At 31.6% G+C, this 22,441-nt stretch overlaps 3 protein-coding genes across 4 annotated transcripts; 1 reads left to right on the top strand and 2 right to left on the bottom strand.

The window, feature by feature from the left end:
• Positions 1-1,523: 1,523 nt before the first annotated feature.
• On the bottom strand, positions 1,524-3,883 carry LOC110607009 (cyclin-D5-2). The gene is made up of 5 exons (XM_021746052.2): positions 3,409-3,883; positions 3,220-3,306; positions 2,838-3,129; positions 2,576-2,709; positions 1,524-2,468 (listed from the first exon to the last, which is right to left on the bottom strand). Exons 1-5 carry the CDS (start codon positions 3,655-3,657, stop codon positions 2,244-2,246), a joined length of 987 nt encoding a protein of 328 aa, XP_021601744.1. The 5' UTR covers positions 3,658-3,883; the 3' UTR covers positions 1,524-2,243.
• Positions 3,884-10,844: 6,961 nt separating this feature from the next.
• LOC110606776 (interferon-related developmental regulator 1) lies at positions 10,845-15,433 on the top strand. 2 transcript variants are annotated; one of them, XM_021745765.2, is made up of 13 exons: positions 10,845-11,148; positions 11,442-11,616; positions 11,696-11,776; positions 12,062-12,144; positions 12,230-12,345; positions 12,468-12,578; positions 12,894-13,003; positions 13,254-13,566; positions 13,649-13,726; positions 13,825-13,875; positions 13,979-14,068; positions 14,648-14,725; positions 14,910-15,433. In XM_021745765.2, the coding sequence occupies exons 1-13, from the start codon at positions 11,139-11,141 to the stop codon at positions 14,958-14,960; spliced, it is 1,347 nt and encodes a 448-aa protein (XP_021601457.1). In that variant the 5' UTR covers positions 10,845-11,138; the 3' UTR covers positions 14,961-15,433. The 2 variants fall into 2 exon arrangements, with proteins under 2 accessions (XP_021601457.1, XP_043809499.1); XM_043953564.1 differs by lacking the exon at positions 11,442-11,616.
• Positions 15,434-16,212: 779 nt separating this feature from the next.
• Positions 16,213-18,461, bottom strand: LOC110606857 (transcription factor RSL2). The gene is made up of 4 exons (XM_043953520.1): positions 17,905-18,461; positions 17,516-17,822; positions 17,296-17,427; positions 16,213-17,200 (listed from the first exon to the last, which is right to left on the bottom strand). Exons 1-4 carry the CDS (start codon positions 18,459-18,461, stop codon positions 17,126-17,128), a joined length of 1,071 nt encoding a protein of 356 aa, XP_043809455.1. The 3' UTR covers positions 16,213-17,125.
• Positions 18,462-22,441: the final 3,980 nt, after the last annotated feature.

Here is a 22,441-nt window from a genome sequence, read left to right as displayed (position 1 = left end):
TGAAATAGATGATTATTTTATCAAGAATCCTCCGACTGATAAAACTCGTAAAGATTGAATTAGGGATGATGCTTATTTGTTTCTGCAGATTCGAAAGTCTATTCATAGTGAGTTGTTTCTGCAAATTTGAAGGTCAATTCATAGCGATGTGATTAATATTATTAATTACTGTGAATTTGTTAAAAAAATTAATAGAATATTTAAAATTTTTATATTCTGTCAAAGAAAATATTTTTCGTATTTATGATATGTGTAAAGCATTTTACCGAGTTAAGAAAATGTGGTCTTCCATTCTAGTGCTAAATCTAAATGTCGAATAATGACACAAGACGTCTGTGAAGTCTTGTGGGTACGTCAACTATTGGAAAAAGTTAAGTTAATAAATTTGGTATTTATTAAGTTGTGGTGTGATAATCAAGCAGTTATCCATATAGACTCGAGTTCAATTATATATTTAGGCGTGATTAATATTTATACTCAAATTTGAACAGAGTATTATAGATTATAAAAAATTAAATATGTTAATATAAAAAGTAAATATTGATAAATGGATCAGTTGCTTAATTTTAAAAATTTTATAATCATAGACTTATTTTCTTTTTTGTTAAATATTGTCTTTCATATATAAATAGACCGTAATTTTAATCATAAAATATAATAAATATTATTAATCTACATCAACCAAATTGGTATTCTTGGTTCGAGCATGAAAACTCTCATGCACTAGTAAAACCATTATAATAAATTTATTAGTCGTAATCCAATTTGTAGGCATTGGTAACTTCCCAGGAGATAAAATGGGTAATGAACAATGACCATTGTTGAAAAAAAAAAAAGGGAACAGTGGCCACACGTAAGTGAACCCTGTTCAAATTTCATGCACCAATAGCATCCAGTTATCAGAAACCATAGGATATAATTCAACTGTACAAGTACAAGGCCCATGAAAAGACTAGATAGTGAAACAATAAACTACACCTGTGGCTGTGTAAATAGGTCCAAGCCACCTGGGGCTAGTACAACAAAATGATTTGGTGGTGGTTCGTCTACATGCCTAAGCCCAAACAAAGTTGCCAGATGATGACGGTACCACCATTGCCGGCCTAAGTATCAAGTACTCCTTTGCTAGTTTTGACTCACAGCTATGAAGCCCTTGGAACTTGTTAAAGCAAAAAAAAAAAAAAAAAAAAAAATTTAAAACCACCAGTATCTGTTCAGTTTTCACTACGTCAACCTAATCTGCTTCATATCTTGTAGTTCAGTCCAGGATCATGCAAAAGAAAAATAATAATAAAGTACTGCTAATTTTTAAGTATTGGGTTTTTGCTTTTTGGTAAATGGGTATCTCTATTTTTGTCTTTTATACAAGAAAAAACTTGTAGAACAAAGAAAAATTATCTCACCAACTTTGGGTAATATACAGTAAATACAGATGGATAAGAGAAGCAAATGATCATCAGAGCTAACATCATTATGAAAGCTATGTCCATCATTATCAATAAAGGAACTCAAATGAAAGCTTAGAGAAGGAAAATCAATATATAGAGAGAAAAAATAAATTCCTTTTGATTCCAAAAGCAAAGTGTAGGGTTCTTGGCCCACTCCAACTTCAATACAACCAACAAAGGTTTTGCGGGGGAAAAAGAGCAGGCCCCAGCTTATGAAAGGGCAAAACCCCAGACATTCAAACCAATCCAATCACATCTACCTTCACAATAATACTTTTTGGATGGCCAACATGCAGCATAGATTTATCAAATCAAACAAACAGAAACCACAGCCCTCTTCCCCTCTCACTCCATAATTACTATCAGTCTTTTCAAAGCATCCTATTGTTAAAAACCCAGAAAGAAATGTAAAAGAAAATGTTATTATTATGATAAAGAAGAAATTTTCTAAAAAGGGATATATAGAAAGGAAAGAAAAAAAAAATGAATTGAACATATGAGTGAGCGTATGAACTGACTGTTCTACAAGCAGCCTTCTTGACCTCTCTTCAGGCCTTTGTATTCTTTTTCAGACGGTGCCATTGATCTATTGACAATCACCTTTTACATATGTAGCCCAAAGCTTTGCTTTTTATTTCACTTTTTTATTTCTCCTTTTCTCTTTTCTATGATCATTCTCCTTGAGGAAACATTTCCAATCAACTCCAAAGTCATATCCATCAAGTAATAATTGAAATCCACTCATCAGACAAGTTTAAAAAAAATGACTGAGCTCTTAAAACCACAGTTTCTTTCTTATCTTTTCTTCTCATCAGTTAACCCATAATTTTTATCAGAATTATCGAATGCATGTCTTTTCCTCTTTGTGCTAATAGCACAAGTCACTGAAGAATTCTCTACAACATCTAGTGGTCTCAACTGAGCAGCAGGCGAGGCAACCTGCGAATTTACAAGCTTTGGTGTTTTAATGTTCTCCATTTCCAGTTTTTGCATTAGATTGTAGCATTGACACACATCTTCCTGAGACACAAGCAAGTCTCATTGATCAGAATGTGCTCTAAACTTAATGCATTTCATCTAATCTTGAAGAAATTGAGTTATAATGAATGGACAAATCAAGGACTCACAATTTCAAGAAACCCAGAATAAGAAATGGAATTCATCTTACACTCCAAAGCTTGTCTTGTTAAGCTCTGATCCAATGCCATTAAGGTGGCTGCTGCTGCTATAGCAGACGGTCTATGATCCTTCAAATTGATCTCTGCAAATAAGAACATATATCAATACATAGCCCCCCACCCCCCCCACCCCCCCGAAAAAAAAAATAAAAATAAAAATCACAAAATTTGGCGTAAATAAAAAAGATAATCAATGCCCATTGAGAGTTACCTCTCATTAAAGCAGAGATGAATCCAACAGTCCTTGATACTATATGCCTTGTTGGAGAGTCTTTGCAGAATTTAATGATCAAGTAATGAAGAAAAGCAAAAGGAGTAATGGAAATCATTCTCCATTCCAATGTGTTTAATACCAAAAGCTCCATTCTTTGAATTACTTGGCTTTCAAAATTGTATTCCTCAATCTGAAACTCTGATAAAGCAGGTGCATTTGTCTCCTCCATTTTTGCAGCCAAAGAAAGACACGCCACTGTCAGTAATCTCACTGCCCATAATTTCTCACTCTGCAACCGAAAAATGAAAACAAGATCAATCCGATTGCTTGAACAAGTATTGAAAGAGAAATCATGTAATTGAGAATACAATTATCTTACATCAATAGACCTCTTTGAGAGGAATCGATCGAAGTATGTAATGGACAAATAAGCTGTTTGGAAGCGGAAACCAAAGATTGCTCTAGTCTGCATTAATTACCAGAAAATCAGAATCCGACATCGATATACTAAATTATCTGTGTTAAAAATTTATCATTCTGCAGCTCAATGAAACAAAACAACACTAACTTTGAGGATCCATGCGATGGCTTCCAAGCGAGCACATTTGACCCAGTTATCAAAACTCACAGATTGATCCCTTTTGCACCCAAAATTGATTTCTCTCTCAACCAACATTTTCAGATACCCATTTTCTTCTTCACCAAAATCACCACAACTTTTTGTCATGTCAATGAATGTATCCTCATCCACCACTTCTTCTGCAAGACAAGTCTCGCTTTCTTGACAAAGAAGCTCAGAGATGGATTCACCTTCCATATTCTCTTCCTTCCTCCTCTTTCTCTCTATAAATGAAACTATAAAAGGAGTGCTTCAGATAGATAATTAAGTACTAAACCCATGATTTGGAGAGAGAGAGAGAGAGAGAGAGGAGAAAAGGGATGAAGAGAATGGATAGCTGAAATCTATCAAGAAATGGGTTTTGCTGTCTTAACGGTTTTGTTTTAAGGATTGAAAGAAAAAGAACTAATGGGTTTGCTTTGTTGTTTTCCGGTTTGGTTTGTTATATAACATGTATCTTCACTGTTTTTAAATTCGAGATTTTGTTGGGCCTTTTCTTTAATTTATAAAAATTATTAAAAAAGACCCCCTTAATTTTAAGTCTTGCGGACTGGGTTTGACTGAAATGAGGCAGTGTGCGCTTGTCCTCAGACTCAGAGCACGAGCATTTCTGGCGGGGGCTTTGTTGGATGTACGCGAGTGCATAACATGTATAATTCACGCTCCAATCAGGAGATACTACGCGGTTGTTGGGTGGTACCGTACATGGGGTCGTACCTGAACCCGCACCTTGATTATTGGTGATTGGTTGTGGTTTGCTTCTTTATGGTCTAACCCCTTGTGGGCCAATTAAACAACAGTATCATGTTATATTGAAGAATATCATACTATCACGTTTTTTACTTTTAATATATCCAAATAAACTCACTCTTTTTTGGGTTTTATTCATGCATTTTACCAATTGAAGATTATCTTGTTTATAATTATATATCCAAAAATATGATAAAATTATATAATTACCTAATTATATAGTTTATTTACTAATTTAAATATTGAAAAAAATGTATTTTTATAAATATAGATTTTAAGAAATTATGGACATCATTATTGTGCTTGATAGAAAAAAAAATTAAAAAATAAATAATTAGTAATATTTTTTTAAAAATGAAAATATAAAATTTGAGATTTCTCGAATGAGTTATCGTCAGACCAATAATTAATAATTCTTAATATTTTTAAAATTAATAATAATTTTGAGTAAAATATATTTTAAAAGAGTTGTCCGATTGTCTTGCTTTTTGTTTAAGCCAATACAGCATTTAATAATTGAATATTAAAAAGTAAAGTAATTTTAAATTAATTTATTATTTTATAAAAAAAGACTAGAAATCAAAAGAAACTTTCTGTATATGTGCTAATAAACAAATTAAGTAGAGATTCCAAAAGCCAACTTCAACTGCCGAAGATTTTATTTTTTATTTTTAAAAAATACCCAATATAATTACACCCGAGTTGTTTACTCATGCCACATACCTCTTTTATTCTTGGACTTCGATTATTGGGTCGGTCCACCTTGGTTCGATTAAATAAACGAGTATTTGATAATTCTAAATAGAATTAAAAATGATAAATTATTTAAATATTTATTTATTTATTTATGCATCTCTGTGGAATCTTTATTTGTCTTTTATCATTTGATTACCCTCAATTTTGTTACCTCGTTGTTTATTTTTGCTTTGACTGCTTGGCAGCAGATCAGATCACAATTACAATTAATTATATATTAATATTTATCATTAAATAAATACTGTTAAATTTTAAAAATTTTTATCTTAGATATACTTGCTATAAATTCAAAGCTCGTAAATATTTATATAGAAAATTTTAATTAATTTAATTTAAAAATTGCTAAAAAAATCACACTTATAACATAAAATCAAATTTATATTAATTATACTCTTTAATTTAATATAAAATTAATCATATTATATATTTTTTATATTCTATTTAAATATAACTATAATTGGTACAACTCAATATATTTTATTGAAGATAATTTATTTTCTTTTAATTTAGTTTTAAGAAACAAGTCAACATTACTTGCTTTTTTTTATTAAATTTGAAATCCCTCTATAAAATCATTTTTAAGGTCTCGTATCTCTAAGTCATGAATGTGCTTGAATTAATTAAAGTCTTTTTTTTTTAAATGTCATTGTTTGAGGAAAAAGAAGAAATAGATCACATTAGATCCAAGTTTTAGGCTTACTCGACGAGTCCACCATATCAAATAAATAATTAATAATATAATAAAACTGAAATGCGTGTTTTCAATTTTTAACTCATCACTAATTAATTATTTTGCTTATGCGTTGTATTAATCATTTATTATTTTATTTTTAAGAATATAATTTAATAGTTATTTTTTAATTCTAACTATAAGTTTATATTCCAAATAGAGTTTAATTAATTAAAAATGAATATTGAATAAAAAGAGAAGGTTGATGTGTGTAGAGAAATGTAAAGGGTTGTGAGTGGGGACTCGGTCCAGTTGAGCCGAAAAGCGTAGGCATGCAACAAATCCGCACCTTTAGCAGGATCGTCTTTGAAAGAGCCTACATTTTCCCTGCAAAGCAACCGAGTGAGCCCTATCTCATCTGCGCCTCGCCACCCTACCTACCTCCTCTTTATTTATTTATAATTATCATAAACTCCATGTAATTAAAATAATTAATTAATATTCGACGTGGCATCTTGTTTTTATTTTGTATATAAACTCATGAACTGCAAGTATTTTGAATTTAAGGCTTGTGTTTAGTTGGTAAGAATACATTCAAACAGCATTAAAAGATACAACGTCTTGAAGGTGAGCTTTTATTACAATACAAGTGTAGAAAGCAGTGACCATTAGGTACTATATAAATGCTTACGCCCAAAACTATTATAGCAAGCTTCCATATTAACAATTCCTAATTATCAAGTAATTCAATAAAAATTTATTGGTAAATCAAATTATTAATAAATTATAATTCATTATAAAAAAATTTATTAAAAATTTTTTTATTAACGATATTTAAATTTTTTAGTAATATTAACATATTTACTTTATATTATTATTACAGTCTGTCAGTAAATTAAAAGAAAAAATATAATTTATTAACAGATATAAAATTTATTGGTAAATTCATTAGTAAATCTTGAACGGATTGAAAAATCAATAGAAATTTGCATAATTTAAAAATTATTATTATTTTGATTAAATAATAAATTTTATTTTTATTTTTTATTTTTTATTAATTCAATAAAATTTAAAATTATATTATTATTTTTGTTAAAATTTTAATTTATGTTTAATATTTATTAGAAATACATAAAAAGCAAAAATTAAAAAAAAAGATATAAAATGATAAAAGAGAAAAATAAAGAAAAATTATAAAAAAATAAAAATTATGAAAAAAAAGGAAGAATGGAAGTAGAGTAAAAAATGATTAGTTAGAGAAAAAAAAATGATTATATAATAAAATAAATAAAGAGAAAATAATAAAAAAATATAGATAAAGAGAAAATAATAGAAAAAAATAATATGAGAGAAATATAGAGAATTTAAATTTTGTTAATAATTTAAACACTTTTTTTAATTTATTAACAAATTGAAATTTTAATCTTACCAATAAATTTATTAATAGATTTTAAGTCTCTTAGTAAATTTTAATATTAATTATTTTATATATTTATAAATTATTGACGGATTTAAAATTTGTTAGTTATAATATGAATAGATTACTAATGGATTTAAAATTTATTCATAATTTTACATAATTTTTTTTATATTAATAATTATCAATATATTTTTAAGTCTAGTATGAAAATGTGCTGAAATTACTAACCGATTAAAATCTGTTAATAATTTAAAGATTTCTTGAGGGTGAAATGTCCATAAATTCAACTCTCCATAGTTATTAATACAGAGAAGGTCCCAGTTGTATGTGAAATATATACCCATCAACATCACCGAATGCATTGGTTATACAATTGAATTAGTTGGTACATAAATACCCATAAGTGAATATAAAGACTACATAGAACAACTCAATTTCTAAGAATTCATGCATTCCACAATAATTGTGGAGTTTAAGTTTGGATCCTTACAGTAGCATAACGCAACATTAATATTTAAGATTCAAAGTACACACTTAGCGAGTAAATCAAGAGTAAAGGCATGAGAGACTATTACTGGTGAATGAGAAGGCTTGTGATGAATGGGTTTCACCGAGTGAATCAAAAGTAGTTGGATGGTCATTGGTTGGTTAGCTTGATGCGATTAATTGTGTGCAGTGCATAGGCAGCCCCCACTATAAGGTTGGTTTTCAAAGCATGTATTCATGGGAAGGGGAGAGGAAAAGGACCCATGCATACCTAAATTGTCCATCCAACAATAATCACATTGCAGGAATATAATTTGTAATTTTTCAGAATCATAGAGAAAACTACAAGATACACCGAAGCATGTGTCTCCTTCCTGCTTAACCCTACACTAATAAAAGAGAGAATTGATATTTATTACAGCTTTGAAAAGTAATATATATAGATCAGTTGAATTAAATTATTTATTTCCATACGATAGATATAGATTGTACATGGATGAAACATCATAGTACAAATCTGAAAAAGAGTCGAGAGGATCATAGAAATGAAACAGAAAATTAAAAAAGAAAAAAAGAAAAAGAAAGTAGACGCAAGGGTACACTGGCACAGTAGGTCGATGAACAGTGTGATGTAGAATTTGGAAAACTGAAAATTCTGTCAGGGAGGAAATGACACCCAACCCAAGAAATAATTTAGGCCGGCCGGACGGACTGACTGACTCCGGAGGAAGCCAGCAGAGCAAAAAACCCTGCATGATTGTGGTTGGTGCTGAAAAAATTTCTGACACACACTAGTAAGAGTGTCATTGCCCCACAAAACACATAACATAACACTTCACACTAACTTCCATGCCATTTCTTTCAGCAAAAGTGTCTGCTTCTCTTCCCTTTTATATTTCACAGGCAATGACAGTCAGGGAATAGGAGTTCGATTCCCAATGCTTTGACTGCCTTGACTTGATCCCCTTTGATATCAGTTCCTCTTCTACCAAATGCCCAATATTAGGGCAGTGTGCTCACACGGTGAGAACTCTGAATTGAGGTAGGGTACCCCAAAATCCACATCTGGGTTGCATTACCAATTAATTTGGGCTATATGGGCCTTCTTCTCGTGATAAAAAAGTAGCAGTAAATTAAATATAAACTTGAGAGATTGAGATTGAGATGAGATGAAATGAGATTGAGAGACAGAGAGTATCCCATCCATTCCCATACTTGGTTAATTATTAAGTTATGATTCTTTGTTTTGGACTGAACTTTGAATATGATGATGAATTATCTGTCAATTCAGTTATGATTTATGGTCCCTCTTCTGACATTGGAATCTGGATGTTGGGTTATCATTGCATCAGTTGTTTAACCATGTGTTTGGCTGTAAGATTAAATTTGGCTTTTTCAAGAATGTGTTATAATATCTTATGTAAATCAGAAACTATGTGGTGGGCCTAATCCTAATCCAATTTGGGCTTCTCAGATCGGGTGCATGATCCGATTGCTTTCCTTTTGACGAAACATGTTATGGGTTGGGGTTCAGCCTTTAGATTCACAAAAAAGGAACATTTATTTGAGACAGACAGATAATTTAAAATCCTGAGTCATAGTTGGCCTCCTAGCCCATGCCATCTTCATATCTCGCCTATTTTTATATAGCAAGAGGGCAAATAATTGCATGCATGGTTTTTGTTCTTCTTGTTATTACATCTGATAATGAAATAAAATTTTTTATAAGAGTTTAATTCGATTAAATTCTTATTTAGTAAAATTTTTCTTCAAAATAGAAGAATTCAAATTCTTTTAAATTGAAAATTTTTTATTATATATAAAAATAAAATCGTAAATAATTTTTTAAAAATTCATTTGAATTCTTTTCTTATAAAATTATTCAGGCCAAACGAAATCTAAATGATTTAAAATAAATAATTTAAAAAAAAATTGATCAATAGAAAAAGAAACTCATTCTTGCCAGTTGGAATTTTCTTTTTGTTATATTCTTCACGAACGACATATTACGTTATATCAGGTGCCAATATGAATGCTTTTTTTGTGAAAATTTACTTGCAAAACGTTGCCGTATTTATTTTTTGGTTTATAAGAACCAGGAGGCAATCAGGCCTAGAGAATACATTAGCGAGGAGAGGAACAATTCCAAAGTGAGGAGGGTATCCTAGTGGGCCTCTCAATCCATATGAGCTTGGGCCAGGCTTTAAATTACGCAGACGCCACCATTTAAGTCATCTTGTTGGGAAAATAAACAGCTGTAATAAATAAAAAACAGCATTAATGGATTCATTTTGATTGTCATTCAATTCATAATTTGATGGTCAAATGCTTAAATTTCCGAACCATTTAATGATGTATATTTGGAATTTGACGGTTAATTCGAATAGTCCTAGATTTGAGAATCAAAATCTATAATTATTTACAAATGTTAGTTAATTCATTTTAGTAAGTATAAAAAGAGGAATATGAGGAATTATTTATTTATTTATTTCAACTATAGTTTACATTTCCTTAATAAAATCATAAAATTTTAAGATCACAACGTTCTTTATTTAATAATGTTATTACCTAAAATAATTAATAAATAATATGATAAATATTAATATTAATGTAATAGAATAGGAAAAACCCAAATTTCCAACCGGCAGCATAGGATGTCAGCACAGACATCATAAATTGAAGTTTGGTTGAAAGTCGAGTGGTTGGATTCTCAACTTCTCATCACCCACCTAAAAATTCCAAGCTCCTCACTGGGGCCTTTTAGCTTTTCTGCCAACTTCCACGAACCATCTTCTATGTTCGTCCTGCAAACTTTCAATCGGTAATTTCTCCTTTTTTTTTATTTATTTATTTATAAATACATATATAAAGGCTTATCTTTGAATCCACCTCCTTCTTTACACGTACAAGCATGTGCGTTGCAGACGTTTACACCCGTATACTCGGGAGCCTGTTGCGTGTTAAAAAACTCATTTCAGAAACAATTATCATTTTTATATATTGTTTAAAAAAAATAACTACATTACATCGATATTTTTATAATTAAAAATATGCAACATTTAATTTTAAATTGTATTTTTCCAATAGCGACTCTGTTACTGCCAAACGAGAACTAAAACCCCACCCCCTCGCAACTACACGCCACTAAAATCACGTGTCTCGTTAACGTGGGACCAAACAGAAGTAATCGAACGGCGAAAAATACGCCACGTAATGAAGCTCACAATTACCTCGAGTGTTCTCGTCTATACTTACACCGAATATTCCATACCGGTGGATGTGAATAAACCTCCTCTATCTCACCTGGGAGTTGAAAAAAGGGTTTAAATAAAATTTGAAGGCCCTCTCGCCCTCTCCTTGTTGCTTCTATTTATGCCATTTTCTCTTGCAAAGTCTTCTCTTTTAATAACCTCCGGAATTTTAATGGCTATATCCTCATTCGGTTCAACTCTGTCGTCTTCTTTCCTTATTTTGCTTCGTTTTGTTTTTCTCCGTCTTTTCATTTCTTGTGAATCTTGTACTTCTCAGATTAGTAGTCGACCCTGTATCGTCTTTTGACACAAAATTAGGTATCAACCGCAGCAACAGCCTCTAGCCATGGGAAAACGTAAGTCCTCTTCCTCTTTTTTTTTTTTTTTTTTAAGATTTGTAAAGTTCGAATTCGAATTAATTTTAATTTTTTTTAAAAATTAGGGTTTGTTTATTTTATTAATATTGAGTTTGTGCATCCCCTGGCAAAAAGGCAATAACATTAGGGATTAGGAAAGTTATCTCGTTAATTCGATCATTTCGATGTTCGGAATTGATTTCAAAAGCTAGATTGTCACGATCATTACCTGAACTAATATAAAAAAAAATGATGTTTAGGTATTGATGATGGCTTCTATGGTAAATTGGCAGGTAATACTCAGCGTAAAAATATTGTCATGTTAGATACTGATGACGATGATAATAGTAGTGTGAGTTCGTCATCGACTATGAAATCCGATCGCACATCGGTTTTGGGGACCGAGGAAGTTCAGCTTGATAAAGATAGTTTATTAGAACAAGCTCTAGATGCTTTATACGAGAAGAGGTTGGCCAATTATTACTTTTGGTCATTTCAATATTGGATTAAGCTTATCTTAATGCTGTTTGATTTTGTGGGTGACCAGGGGTTCGACAAGAGAGAAAGCTTTGGCATCAATTATTGACGCTTTCAATAGCAATATGCAGCATCAATTTTTGGAAAAGAAGTAAGAATTCTAACAAGAATTTTGGTGTATTGATTAGTTGTGATGCGTAATTTCAGTCACTAGGGCCTTTCTGGACTAATATATCTGTTCTTTGTTTGGTTGTCTGATTGTTATAGTTGCTCTTTATTCAATGCATTAACTAATCACTTCCTTTCTTTCTTTATTGCCAATTGCATTTGTGCAGCTCTGCTGACTGTCTCTCATTTATTTTTAATTGTATATATGAATTGTTAATGCGAGTTTTTCTGTTGAATGTTTCTCATGTGTTATTTTATCCTTCCTCAGATTTGTTACTTTATTACATCAGTGCCTCAGTTGTATTAAAAAAGGGTCGAGCAAAGAGATATCTCTAGCATCTCATGCCATTGGTTAGTCTTCAACACATCTAGTTTACTCTTTTGCACACTTTCCTTGGTTGAAATGTCTTAGCAAAATATTATGCCGTTTTTGTAGGATTATTGGCTTTGACAGTTGGCTGTGGTGATAATGCACGTGAAATATTGGAAGATTCTGTTACTCCTATTTCTCAAGCTCTTAAATCTGGGTCTGAGTCCACAAAGACAGTATCGGTACACATAACAAGAAAATATTTTCCAAATTGAGTATTAATTATCCTCCAATATATGGAATTATTGATGTGCAGAATCTGTTGTTGTTGTTTTTTTAATCCTTTTTATGCTTTGTATAATAGCTGCTGGAGTGTTTGGCTGTTATCACATTTGTTGGAGGAAATGAGCCTGCTGAAACGGAACGATCAATGCAAATCATGTGGCAACTGGTTCGCCCTAAACTGGGCTCTAATGTATGCATCTGTTTCCAGTTTGTGCCTTTTGTTACTGTTATGATCTATTAATGTATGGCCATTTTTAACACATAACACATGCATTTCTACACTTATGTTTGGGTTTATATATTTCTTTATATATTTTTATCCAATCACTTCTCTCTAATTCTATGGCAAATTTTTATTCACATACACAACTATAGCTCATGGTATTAATGCCCTAGAGTTTCTCTGAGCTTACAAACTGTAAGTTCATGCCATTAATTCTCGAGGCAGTAGGGATCCATGTTTACCAGTCATGTTTTATGTATTAATCAATATTTTTCTCTTTAGGTAGTTGCTGTCAAACCATCTGCACCTGTAATAGCGGCGGTTGTGTCTGCCTGGTCCTTCCTTCTAACAACCATGGATGGATGGACGCTTGATCCTAAAGATTGGCAAGAGTAAGTGAATTCTTGATCTGAAAATTTTCCTCCAGTTTATTCTCTCTGCCTCTGCATTTGGCCCTAGAATATTTGACTCAGTTTCCTGCACATAAACTCAGACATGGTCTTCGTTACCAGTGGAAGTGTTGAGGTACTGGTTTAGATGGCTGCATGTATGCCATGAAAACCCTTGGTCCAGAAAGCCAAATTCATTGTGCTGCACAACTTGAGCAAGAATTACAATTATTTAATTTTGCATTTGATGCAGGTCTATTTCTTATTTTTCTGGTCTTCTGGATAAGGATGACCGATCAGTGCGCATTGCGGCTGGTGAAGCACTAGCTTTAATTTTTGAGATGGGAAGCTTAGAGAAGTTCACTGCAGAAGCTAAAAGTTCCACTAATGGCTCAGTTCAAGAAGGAAATAAATCTCGTGAAGGACTTGCACATATACAAGGACTGAAAGCTAAAATCCTAAATCAAGTAAGGAACCTTTCTGCGGAGGCAGGTGGAAAAGGATCCACCAAGAAAGATCTTAATAGCCAGAGGAACTTATTTAAGGATGTCTTGGAGTTTCTTGAGGTATTAAACTATCTCTTCCCTCATTTTTGAGATTCATTTTTTCTTTGGTCCTTCAGTGATGACATTCCTCCTATTTTGTTAGTATGGTTATTGCCCTGAAACCTCAATGAAGATTGGAGGAGATTCACTACAGACATCTACATGGTCTCAACTGATACAGGTTTTCTTCCATTCTTCTATTTTTCTTTATTGTGTCAGTATTTTGGTATGTTTTGGTTGAGAAGTTTTTAAAGTCTTCTGGTTTGAATTCTTTGACAGTTGAACTTTCTAAAGCGCTTTCTTGGCAGTGGGTTTGTTAAGCACATGCAGGTTGTCTTTCCTTCCTTAACCTGCTATCTTCATCTTCTCTACATGTACTTCATTTTTATTATTGTGATTTTTATTTTTATGCTGCATGATTTTGTTGAAACAGGATAATGACCTCCTTCATGATGTCTTTGGATTCATTCCTAAGAGGAAATATCTTCAAGGAGTTGAGCATCAAATGTCTAGTAGTGAAAAGGTAAATTCCTAATATTCCTCTTATGGAGTAACAGTATGCAGATTTTTCTTCCAATTTTTAGAATTTTGAACTTCTATCTTATAAGATGTTATATAACCTTCATTATTGCTTTGTGCTACTGTATTAATGTCCAATAGTCTTTTCTTTTTAAGAATAAGCATAAATTTACCTTTTACGGAATTCAGGCTTGTTTTCCTTATATCAGAAAGCTCTTATAGCTGTTGTTATCAGATTACTGATGTCTGGAATTATGATGATAATGTGCAAATAGCTGCACACCTAGCTTGAGCTTTTGTAATGTATGAGTTCCTAATTATCATTTACATGTACTTGGATTTTAGCATGTTAGATAACTGAGGACTTGTTGGTGCTTTGGGTCGACCAATAAAAACAGTCTTGTTACTCGTGTTTCGCTTTTTTTTTTTTTTTGGTTCTTCCTTCTTTGAATATAAAGTTGAACATTTATTTTTCTGGACACATGTTGCCTTGATCACTCCTTGGCTGCGCTACCAAAACAATTTTTTGTTTCTTGGTCGTCTTGTTCTTGATAGATGTTCATAATAATAGTCTCTATTACAGAGGATGTACAAGTCGCCAAATTCAGTCCTCAATAAAGCCAGGACTCAGTTTCTGAACAAGCAGCGGATGATGTCTAAGGTAAGGCTTACTGAATCGCCTTTGCTTGTCATATTTAATTAGAGAACTTCTTCAAAATTTGTTTTAAGTAACAGCAGCTATAAGCTTTGATGATTTGTTATGTTTAATATGAGAACTTGTACGGTAGTTATCAATTGATATTTTTCATCTGCCATCTTAACATTTTGTTTTTCTGATATTCCAGGATAGAAATTTTGGGCGTTTTTCTGTTAACGTTGGTGATGAAGAGGCGTGAGCTGCCCGATTCTATCAGTTCATAGGCTAAGGCTACTTAATAAACATCTGCAGGGAATAATTAAGAGCGGTTGTTGTTTAGGTTTTTTCTTTTTCATTTTTGTGATGTGTGGACGGGGGGGGGGGGGGGATGGGACAAGATTCTGGGTGAGGTTGGGTTGTCCACAGCCACAACTTTATTTTAGGGGGACAGGAAGAAATCATTTTATTGATGCTGCTGCCTAGTGTTGTATTTGTGTGGATGCTATTGGATTGTTACGAAGATAAATTGTTTAAGGGTCGAGTCTATTTCTGAACTGCCAACGTATGATCTCCCTCCCCTTTGTCATAAGCAGGAAATACCTTCTTTTTGTTATTGTATTAGGGAGATCGATAGGGCTAGATGGGGAAAACAACCTTTACTGTTATATCCTATATATGTGGATGATCATTGTTTGAAGATGTTAATAGATTTTCTTTTTAATTTTTTAAAAATTGTTTATTTATGCTTGCATTTCAGTTATGGACAAGCATCAACTGAATGAAGGAGCTACGTCGTACGCACAAGTTATTGTTTTATTTTTCAAGATTGAAATGATGAAACATATCCAAGAAAATTATGGGTTATGGTTTGTTCATTTACATGTTCGTGGGAATTTTTTGTTTGTTGGGTTTATAAAAGCTAACCGCGAGTTCTTGAGGGCAATTTGGTATAATAAATGTGATTACCCAGGATGTTCAATTAAGTGAAAATTTGTCAGTCTCGAGCGACTGGTTACGTTGTTCAATTGGTACCGTAAAACCATGTGAGGCTCACAATTGAAGTGTGACCTAACGTTTATCAGAAGGGAATAGTTTCTCTCTTCCGCAAGAAATGAATAAATTAATTAATCAGAGAAATTATTTAATTTAGCAACATACGATGGTTGTATTTGAAATATTGATTATAATGAGAAATTAAACGGTTAAACATATAATAATTGTATTATAAAATTTCTCTTGATCAGATGCTTAATTAAAACTTAGAATCTTTTTGAAGTTCTGGGGATCTACCTATGGTTCTGTCAATAGGGATGTTATCTACCAAAGAAATTCCAAAAACAGAAGGATCTGAATTATTCCCAATGCCCCGGAAACAAAAGGAGCGGAGAAAGTAGCAATCACAACCATCTTCATTCCCTTCTAGAGATCTTCTGAAGCCTTCGGATTCTAGTAGGAACAGCCCTTCTGGTGATTCACTTCCACTTTCACACATTTAGAATAATTTTTGGACTAGAATTTAACTTAAATGATTCTTTTACAAAATTTGTATTTAAAATAGATTTTAAAATGAAGAAATTCATTTAAATTTTATTATTTGAAATATTAAAAATATAAACTAAATGCTATTTTATTGTTATATATTACCTTTACTGATAACTAAACATACATATGAAAATTTTTTTTATAGGAGAATTATTCATATGAAAATTCACCTTTACTGATAAATAGGAATATTTTGAGATTTTAATAGGAGAAAATATTCACATGAAATTTTTTTTAAAACAATTATTTTAATTTAAAGTGGATTTATTTGTTTTAGAATGACTTTTTAAATTATTTTACTGATTTTAAATGTTACAAATATAAAAGTTAATCAAATTCAATTAATTAAATTAAAATTTTAAAATTTCAAATACACGTTTAGATTTTTCATTTAGTAAATTTTAAGATGTGTGAAGTGGGTATGGAGTGCATAAGCCCCTACAAAGCCAAAGTCTCTATAATCTTTTTTAGTATGAACAAATGCCATTGAAATTCTTTGTAATTTAAAAATTAGGCAAGATTACTTTAGTATACATAAGCGAATAATATATAAAAATAATGAAGGTTTATATTTTTTTATTATGTTTGAATCTTAATGACAGAAATTATTTAATACAATGGATTAGAAGTTAGTCAGATTATAATAAAATCAATAGTCATGAGACCTACTATAATTATATTATAGCCTGCTATAGTAAAACTATTGTTCATACAATAATACTGTTGGATCATAAAATTTCCAGGCGTATGATATTAAAGTTAACTCTTCTCTTTTCCTAATATCCCCCTCAGCTTTTGGTGCTGGATTGAACCCTAGAGATATTAGATTTTATTACATTACTCTCATTTCATCTATATTGTTTGTGGCAGCTTCCTTCAAGATCATATGAGCTTAGAAATGTCCATTCCATTGTAAGCGATAGGGGCATACATCCACAGATCATCAGAGCTCAAAAGCTGAAAACACAAAGACGACAGATTAGCAAATAAGTTTAGATTAGAGAAGACAACTTATTTGTCATTTGGCAGAAATAAATAAAGAAAATTATTACCTTGATCTGGAGCTGCAAGAACTTTACGTAGTGGACTGCCTCCTCTAGCATTGTACTGATATCAACCTTTGTTCCATTAGGAACAAGATTCTGTAAGATTCTCAATCTCTCATTTATCCTCTCTCTTCTTTTCTACAAGATTTAGAAAATAAAATCTATGTGAATACAATGAATTTGGAAATGGATCAAGATTTTTTGTACACTGGCATTAGTGTGTTACCCTTGCATAAAGACTCTGGGGATCTGTGGCAGATCCTCTACTAGTTCTTGCCTTGCCATTGGATTTCTGAGCTTCAGACACTTTAGAATCTGAAGATGGTCCTCTGTTAGAATCCTGAGAAGCATCATCCTCCTCTGAACTGCAACTGCTTGAATTTCTCTCTTCTTCCTCATTGCTTTTTGGAGTGAACTTCTGGTTTTTCTTGGACTTGACATTCTTGTTGCTCTTTTGCACCTGCATTTTGAAATTGATGATGATGAGTACCTTATTTTGATTATAGGAATTGTCGAAGTGGGGTATCATACTTTGATATTAATGTACTTACATCTCTTGTAATCCGAGATTTTTTCTTGTCTGATTGATTGAATTGTGATCCAGGGAAATCAAACATTCTTTTCTTCTGCAATCCCTTGGCAGGAACAGCATTAGCTTCCGGCTGAATACCATCTAAATTCCCCATCTTTGGACTTCTCATATTTTCATTTGTACACACAGCTTCTGACATTGTAAATTGAGGAAACACTGGGACAAGAGAGCCTGAATTTTTCTCATCCATGATATAAAAATCCATGGACATAGAATCATCATTTGATGACTGAAGTTGGTTAGAATCACTAAAGAAGTAGGTTTCATGGGGAGAAGAAGAAATCAAAACACTACTACTACAATTACTGCTGCTACTATTTTCCTGAGAAAACAGATTCAGATCAGGGTTGTTGAGAGTACTCCAAGAAGAAAACAGACTCTCATGAACACCAGCCATGTTCAAATTGGCCTCAAGATTTGAGGAAAAAGCTGACGGAATAGTGAACTGAAATCCTCCATCGTTCTCAAGAGGAAATGAACACTGAGTAAGCAAATGTGGAATGGTGTCAAGCTGATCTTGTGTGGAAAACATTCTGCTGAAGTCCAATTCTTCATCAGGAAAAGCTCCCAGAGTCTCCATATTCATTCTCTAACGAGTAGAATCTTCAGGCTGTGGAGAAATTGAGAGGCTATGTTTCTGAAGTGGTGGTGATAATTGAAGCTTGATTGCGCTTGAGGAAACAAAACACCAGCAACATATTTATACTCAGGCCTTACAGAGAATGTTAAGCCAGTATTGACTTCATTTGTATATTAATTAAGAAGTGATTGTTGCTCCCAATTTTCTGTAACTTAAGTCTGGAGTCCACTGTAGACCCCATACCAGGCCAAGGACAACTATGATGATAAATTAAAATAAAAGAAAAAAAAGTCTCTGAATGACATTTAAGAAATAAAATAAAAAGAAAAATATATTATGAGAAGAATAATTGTGATTAATGAGAAGGGGAAAAGCTACGAGTTTGACGTATTAGAAAATCTGAGAACGTGGGAAGCGTCTTCTTCAATATATATTATAATAATAAAGCCATGAAATTCTTACACGTCAAGAGAGAGAGAGAGAGGGTAATAGTAATTATAAACCAACTGCAGTTTGAGAAAAATTGGGAATTAAAATATATTAAATAAGTTACATACTAGGTAATTTATATTAGTTTTCTAATTTCAAAATTGCACGAAAAGAACTGAAAATTTCAAAATATTTGGAATTAAAATTAGAAGAGAATAAGATCTAGTATTGGTGAAGGATTAAAATTTAAAAAGCAGAGAGGATTTTGTTCGTTGGAGGGGAAATTTAGGGTTTGATCCTCTGCCTTATCTTCAAACATTAACCATTTTCAGGAGAAATTATGACAGCTCCTTCACTGCTGTCTTATTTAACTACAACTAATATTATTTTTCTAAAAAAAAAAAACCAACAACCGATGTATTCCGCCTCAACCATCCACAAATAGCCACGTGCCTCTTAATTGTTCTGCCACGTTTTCATCCTCTTTTGGCCTTTTCCCGGTGCTTCCCGCCTCAGCCGATTTTGTTTCTGATATTTGCGATGTTGCTACGGTGGTGGTCCGCCGGTTATCCTTATTGGAGCCAGAGTCTTCATTTCAAGGATTTTTTTTTTCCAAGGTTAATAATCTTAAACTTAAATTTTTATTGGAAGAGCATCTTTGCTTTTTAATTAAAATAAAATTTCTAAAAGGTTTTTTAAAAAACTTTTAAGAACTTCAATTTTCAACCACTAAATTAATGGATTTAAGAATATTTTTTATTCTTAAATTTTTCTAAGGCCTTATAAAAAAAAATTGAAAACTTTGAGCAACTTTATTTTACTTTTCTTCACGGCAGATGGTGGAGTCTATGCTTTGAAAAGAAAAATTAAATATTCATTTTATTTTGAGTTGAACTCAAATTCAACTTATTATAACTTTAAATATCATTAAATTAAAGTTATCAGTTCTTTCTTAAGAATTTGTTTGTTGAATTAATATAAAAACATAAATTCACTTGTGATGGTACTATTAAGCTTAATATTGAAAATAGCATAACTTAAAAGTCAACAAACTTTTTATTTTTTTATGAATCATATACTATTCTGAGTTTAATGATCCGATTAATATAATATTTAAATGTAATGATCCGATTCGTATAAAATTGCACAAACAGATTTACTAAAAGGGAAAATGTTTTTTTAATTTTAAAAACATTTCATATTTAGAGTTTAAATTCAAAACGATTGATTAAAAAAATTAAAATTAATGTCATCCAATATGATCGTTAAATAGGTGTGAACAATATTCTGTTCAAATTAAAAAAATCAATCAAGCAGAATTAATTCTAAAATTCAGTTTGATTTTTTATTTATTTTTTATTGATTCGATTTTTAATTTTAAAAATTTTAGTTATTTCAATTCGTTTTTAATCATAAAATATTAAATTATTAATGATAATAGTATATTATTTTTGATAATATGAAGAGATTAGACGATTTAAATATTTTAATTAAATTTTATAATATTAAAAATAAAGTGTAAAAAATAAAAAGTTCAATCGACTGAATCAAATCAAATTAGACTAATTCGATTCAATTTAATTTTGGTCTAAAATATTTATTCAATTCAATTCAGTTTGATTTTAAATCGAATGGATCGAATTCCCGCCTCTAAAGGTTAAAAGCTTGTCAAAGTAGTTAATTTATTTAGTTTGGGATATATATAATACAATTTAGTTTGGGATATATATAATACAATATCCATGAATGGAATTTTACATTTCCATTTTAGATTATATTGATTAATTATTTTCATGTTTAATTTAAATTAATTTAGTATAATTTAAACATATTAATCATTGATTATCGTTAAGAAATATAAATAATATATATAAGATTATTGCAACCATTGATCTTTTAATTTTAATTTATAGAATCTATGTGAATAAAGAAAAGGATTTTTTTGCTATTTTTATTTAAGAGAATGGACCAAATATAATAAAGCAAGTAAAAAAAGCTATATCTTAAGTATATAATTCATAAGTCAATGGGTTTTTTTATATATACATTTTAAACTTTGAGTACAAGTCAATGCCTTAATAATATTTTGTAATATGGGTATGATATAAATAAATTAATGTTCTTTTAAAAAATAAACTTATGTGGACATATTACTATTTCATGTGGAAACATGAAAAGTTATTTCACTAGTCAAATGGACTGCGCAAATGTCCTTATCTTGTTAAGAGCTGTCTGTATGAATATTTAATAGACCCAGAAGCTTCTTTCACCAAAATTACAAGTCTTTCAAGTTTATAGATTGAGTGCACCATAGAAAAGCATGAAGAGTACATTGTCAATAGCAGACTACTTCAATCCTCTTCTCTCCCTAATTTCTTAATAAAATAAATATTTCCCAAATGCCGATCTCTTAAGAAAATATAATTGAGTAATGGATTTGACATTGATCTACAATTAGAAAATTCAATTTTATGTGCATGGTCGATTTCAAGGTTGTTAGAGAATGAGTGGCAGCGGATATCACCTCTGTTCCACTGTAATAATGGCTTGAATATGTAAATTGATCCTTGATTTGATCTTTAGTATATTTCCTCAACCATGCATGGCTTTGTAATAGGAGTTTCCACTGTCTTTCCTCGCTGATAGCTTTGGCGTCGTTTCTGCTGATTACTGGATCAGCCAGGAAAGTGACGACGCCAACGTGTCCCCGATGCATGAATTCTTGTGCTTGGGTTGGACCTCCTATTTCTCTAGGCTCAAGAAGCGAGTTGGTTGAGATTGAGCCCATCAATGTAATAACGGTTTGCGCCTTATATTCAAACCACTTAATTTAATGAAAATCTGTCTTCCCAAGAAATAAATAAAAACAAAATAGAGTTACCTCTTATTACCGTAGGCAGTAATATATGCTAAATGCAATCCATAGATGTTAATCAGGTAGTTGTAAGCTCCGTTTATTCAGACATCTAACCAAGCTATAGCTTAGCCTTAATTCTACAGGTTGCATTACGTGTTTTGAAAAACAATCCTCTTTCTCGCCTTATATACATACACTACAGCCACATTCAGGAATTGACTAGAGGCTATCATGTCTTGTGTGTTGCGAGAAAAGCGAAGAAAGGCATTTTCTAATTAAACTTTTAATTATGGGTCAAGTTCAAACAGGAAATCAAATGGTTGTACTTGAGAGAAAAGGGGAATTCAGCACCAAGCAAATTAGATCTTAAAAAGGCATCCATCCATACAGATTCTTACTTTTTTTTTCTTTTTCAGCAAAGATAAGATTCATTGAAGAATTAAGCAGCTACAGCGGAGGCAACAAGGGCTCCTGGACTAAGGGATTGCAATAATTTGCGTCCAGTGAATCATGGTAGTATAATAGGGCATAGAAAAGCATACAGGCACAGCAGACAGGAAAAAGTGGGCCGGCGTCCGCGTCGATCAAAGGGACAACGTTAGTGCTCCCATTTTTTCATATTCATGCTCAACCTACCAAGGTGAAGTAACTGGGTGGAATACAGATGAGATTCGGTGTACCCAACCCATCCACT

This window comes from Manihot esculenta, chromosome 18 (genome assembly GCF_001659605.2).
Source record: "Manihot esculenta cultivar AM560-2 chromosome 18, M.esculenta_v8, whole genome shotgun sequence".
Classification (NCBI taxonomy): domain Eukaryota; kingdom Viridiplantae; phylum Streptophyta; class Magnoliopsida; order Malpighiales; family Euphorbiaceae; genus Manihot; species Manihot esculenta.
This window is presented reverse-complemented; position numbering and strand designations above follow the sequence as displayed.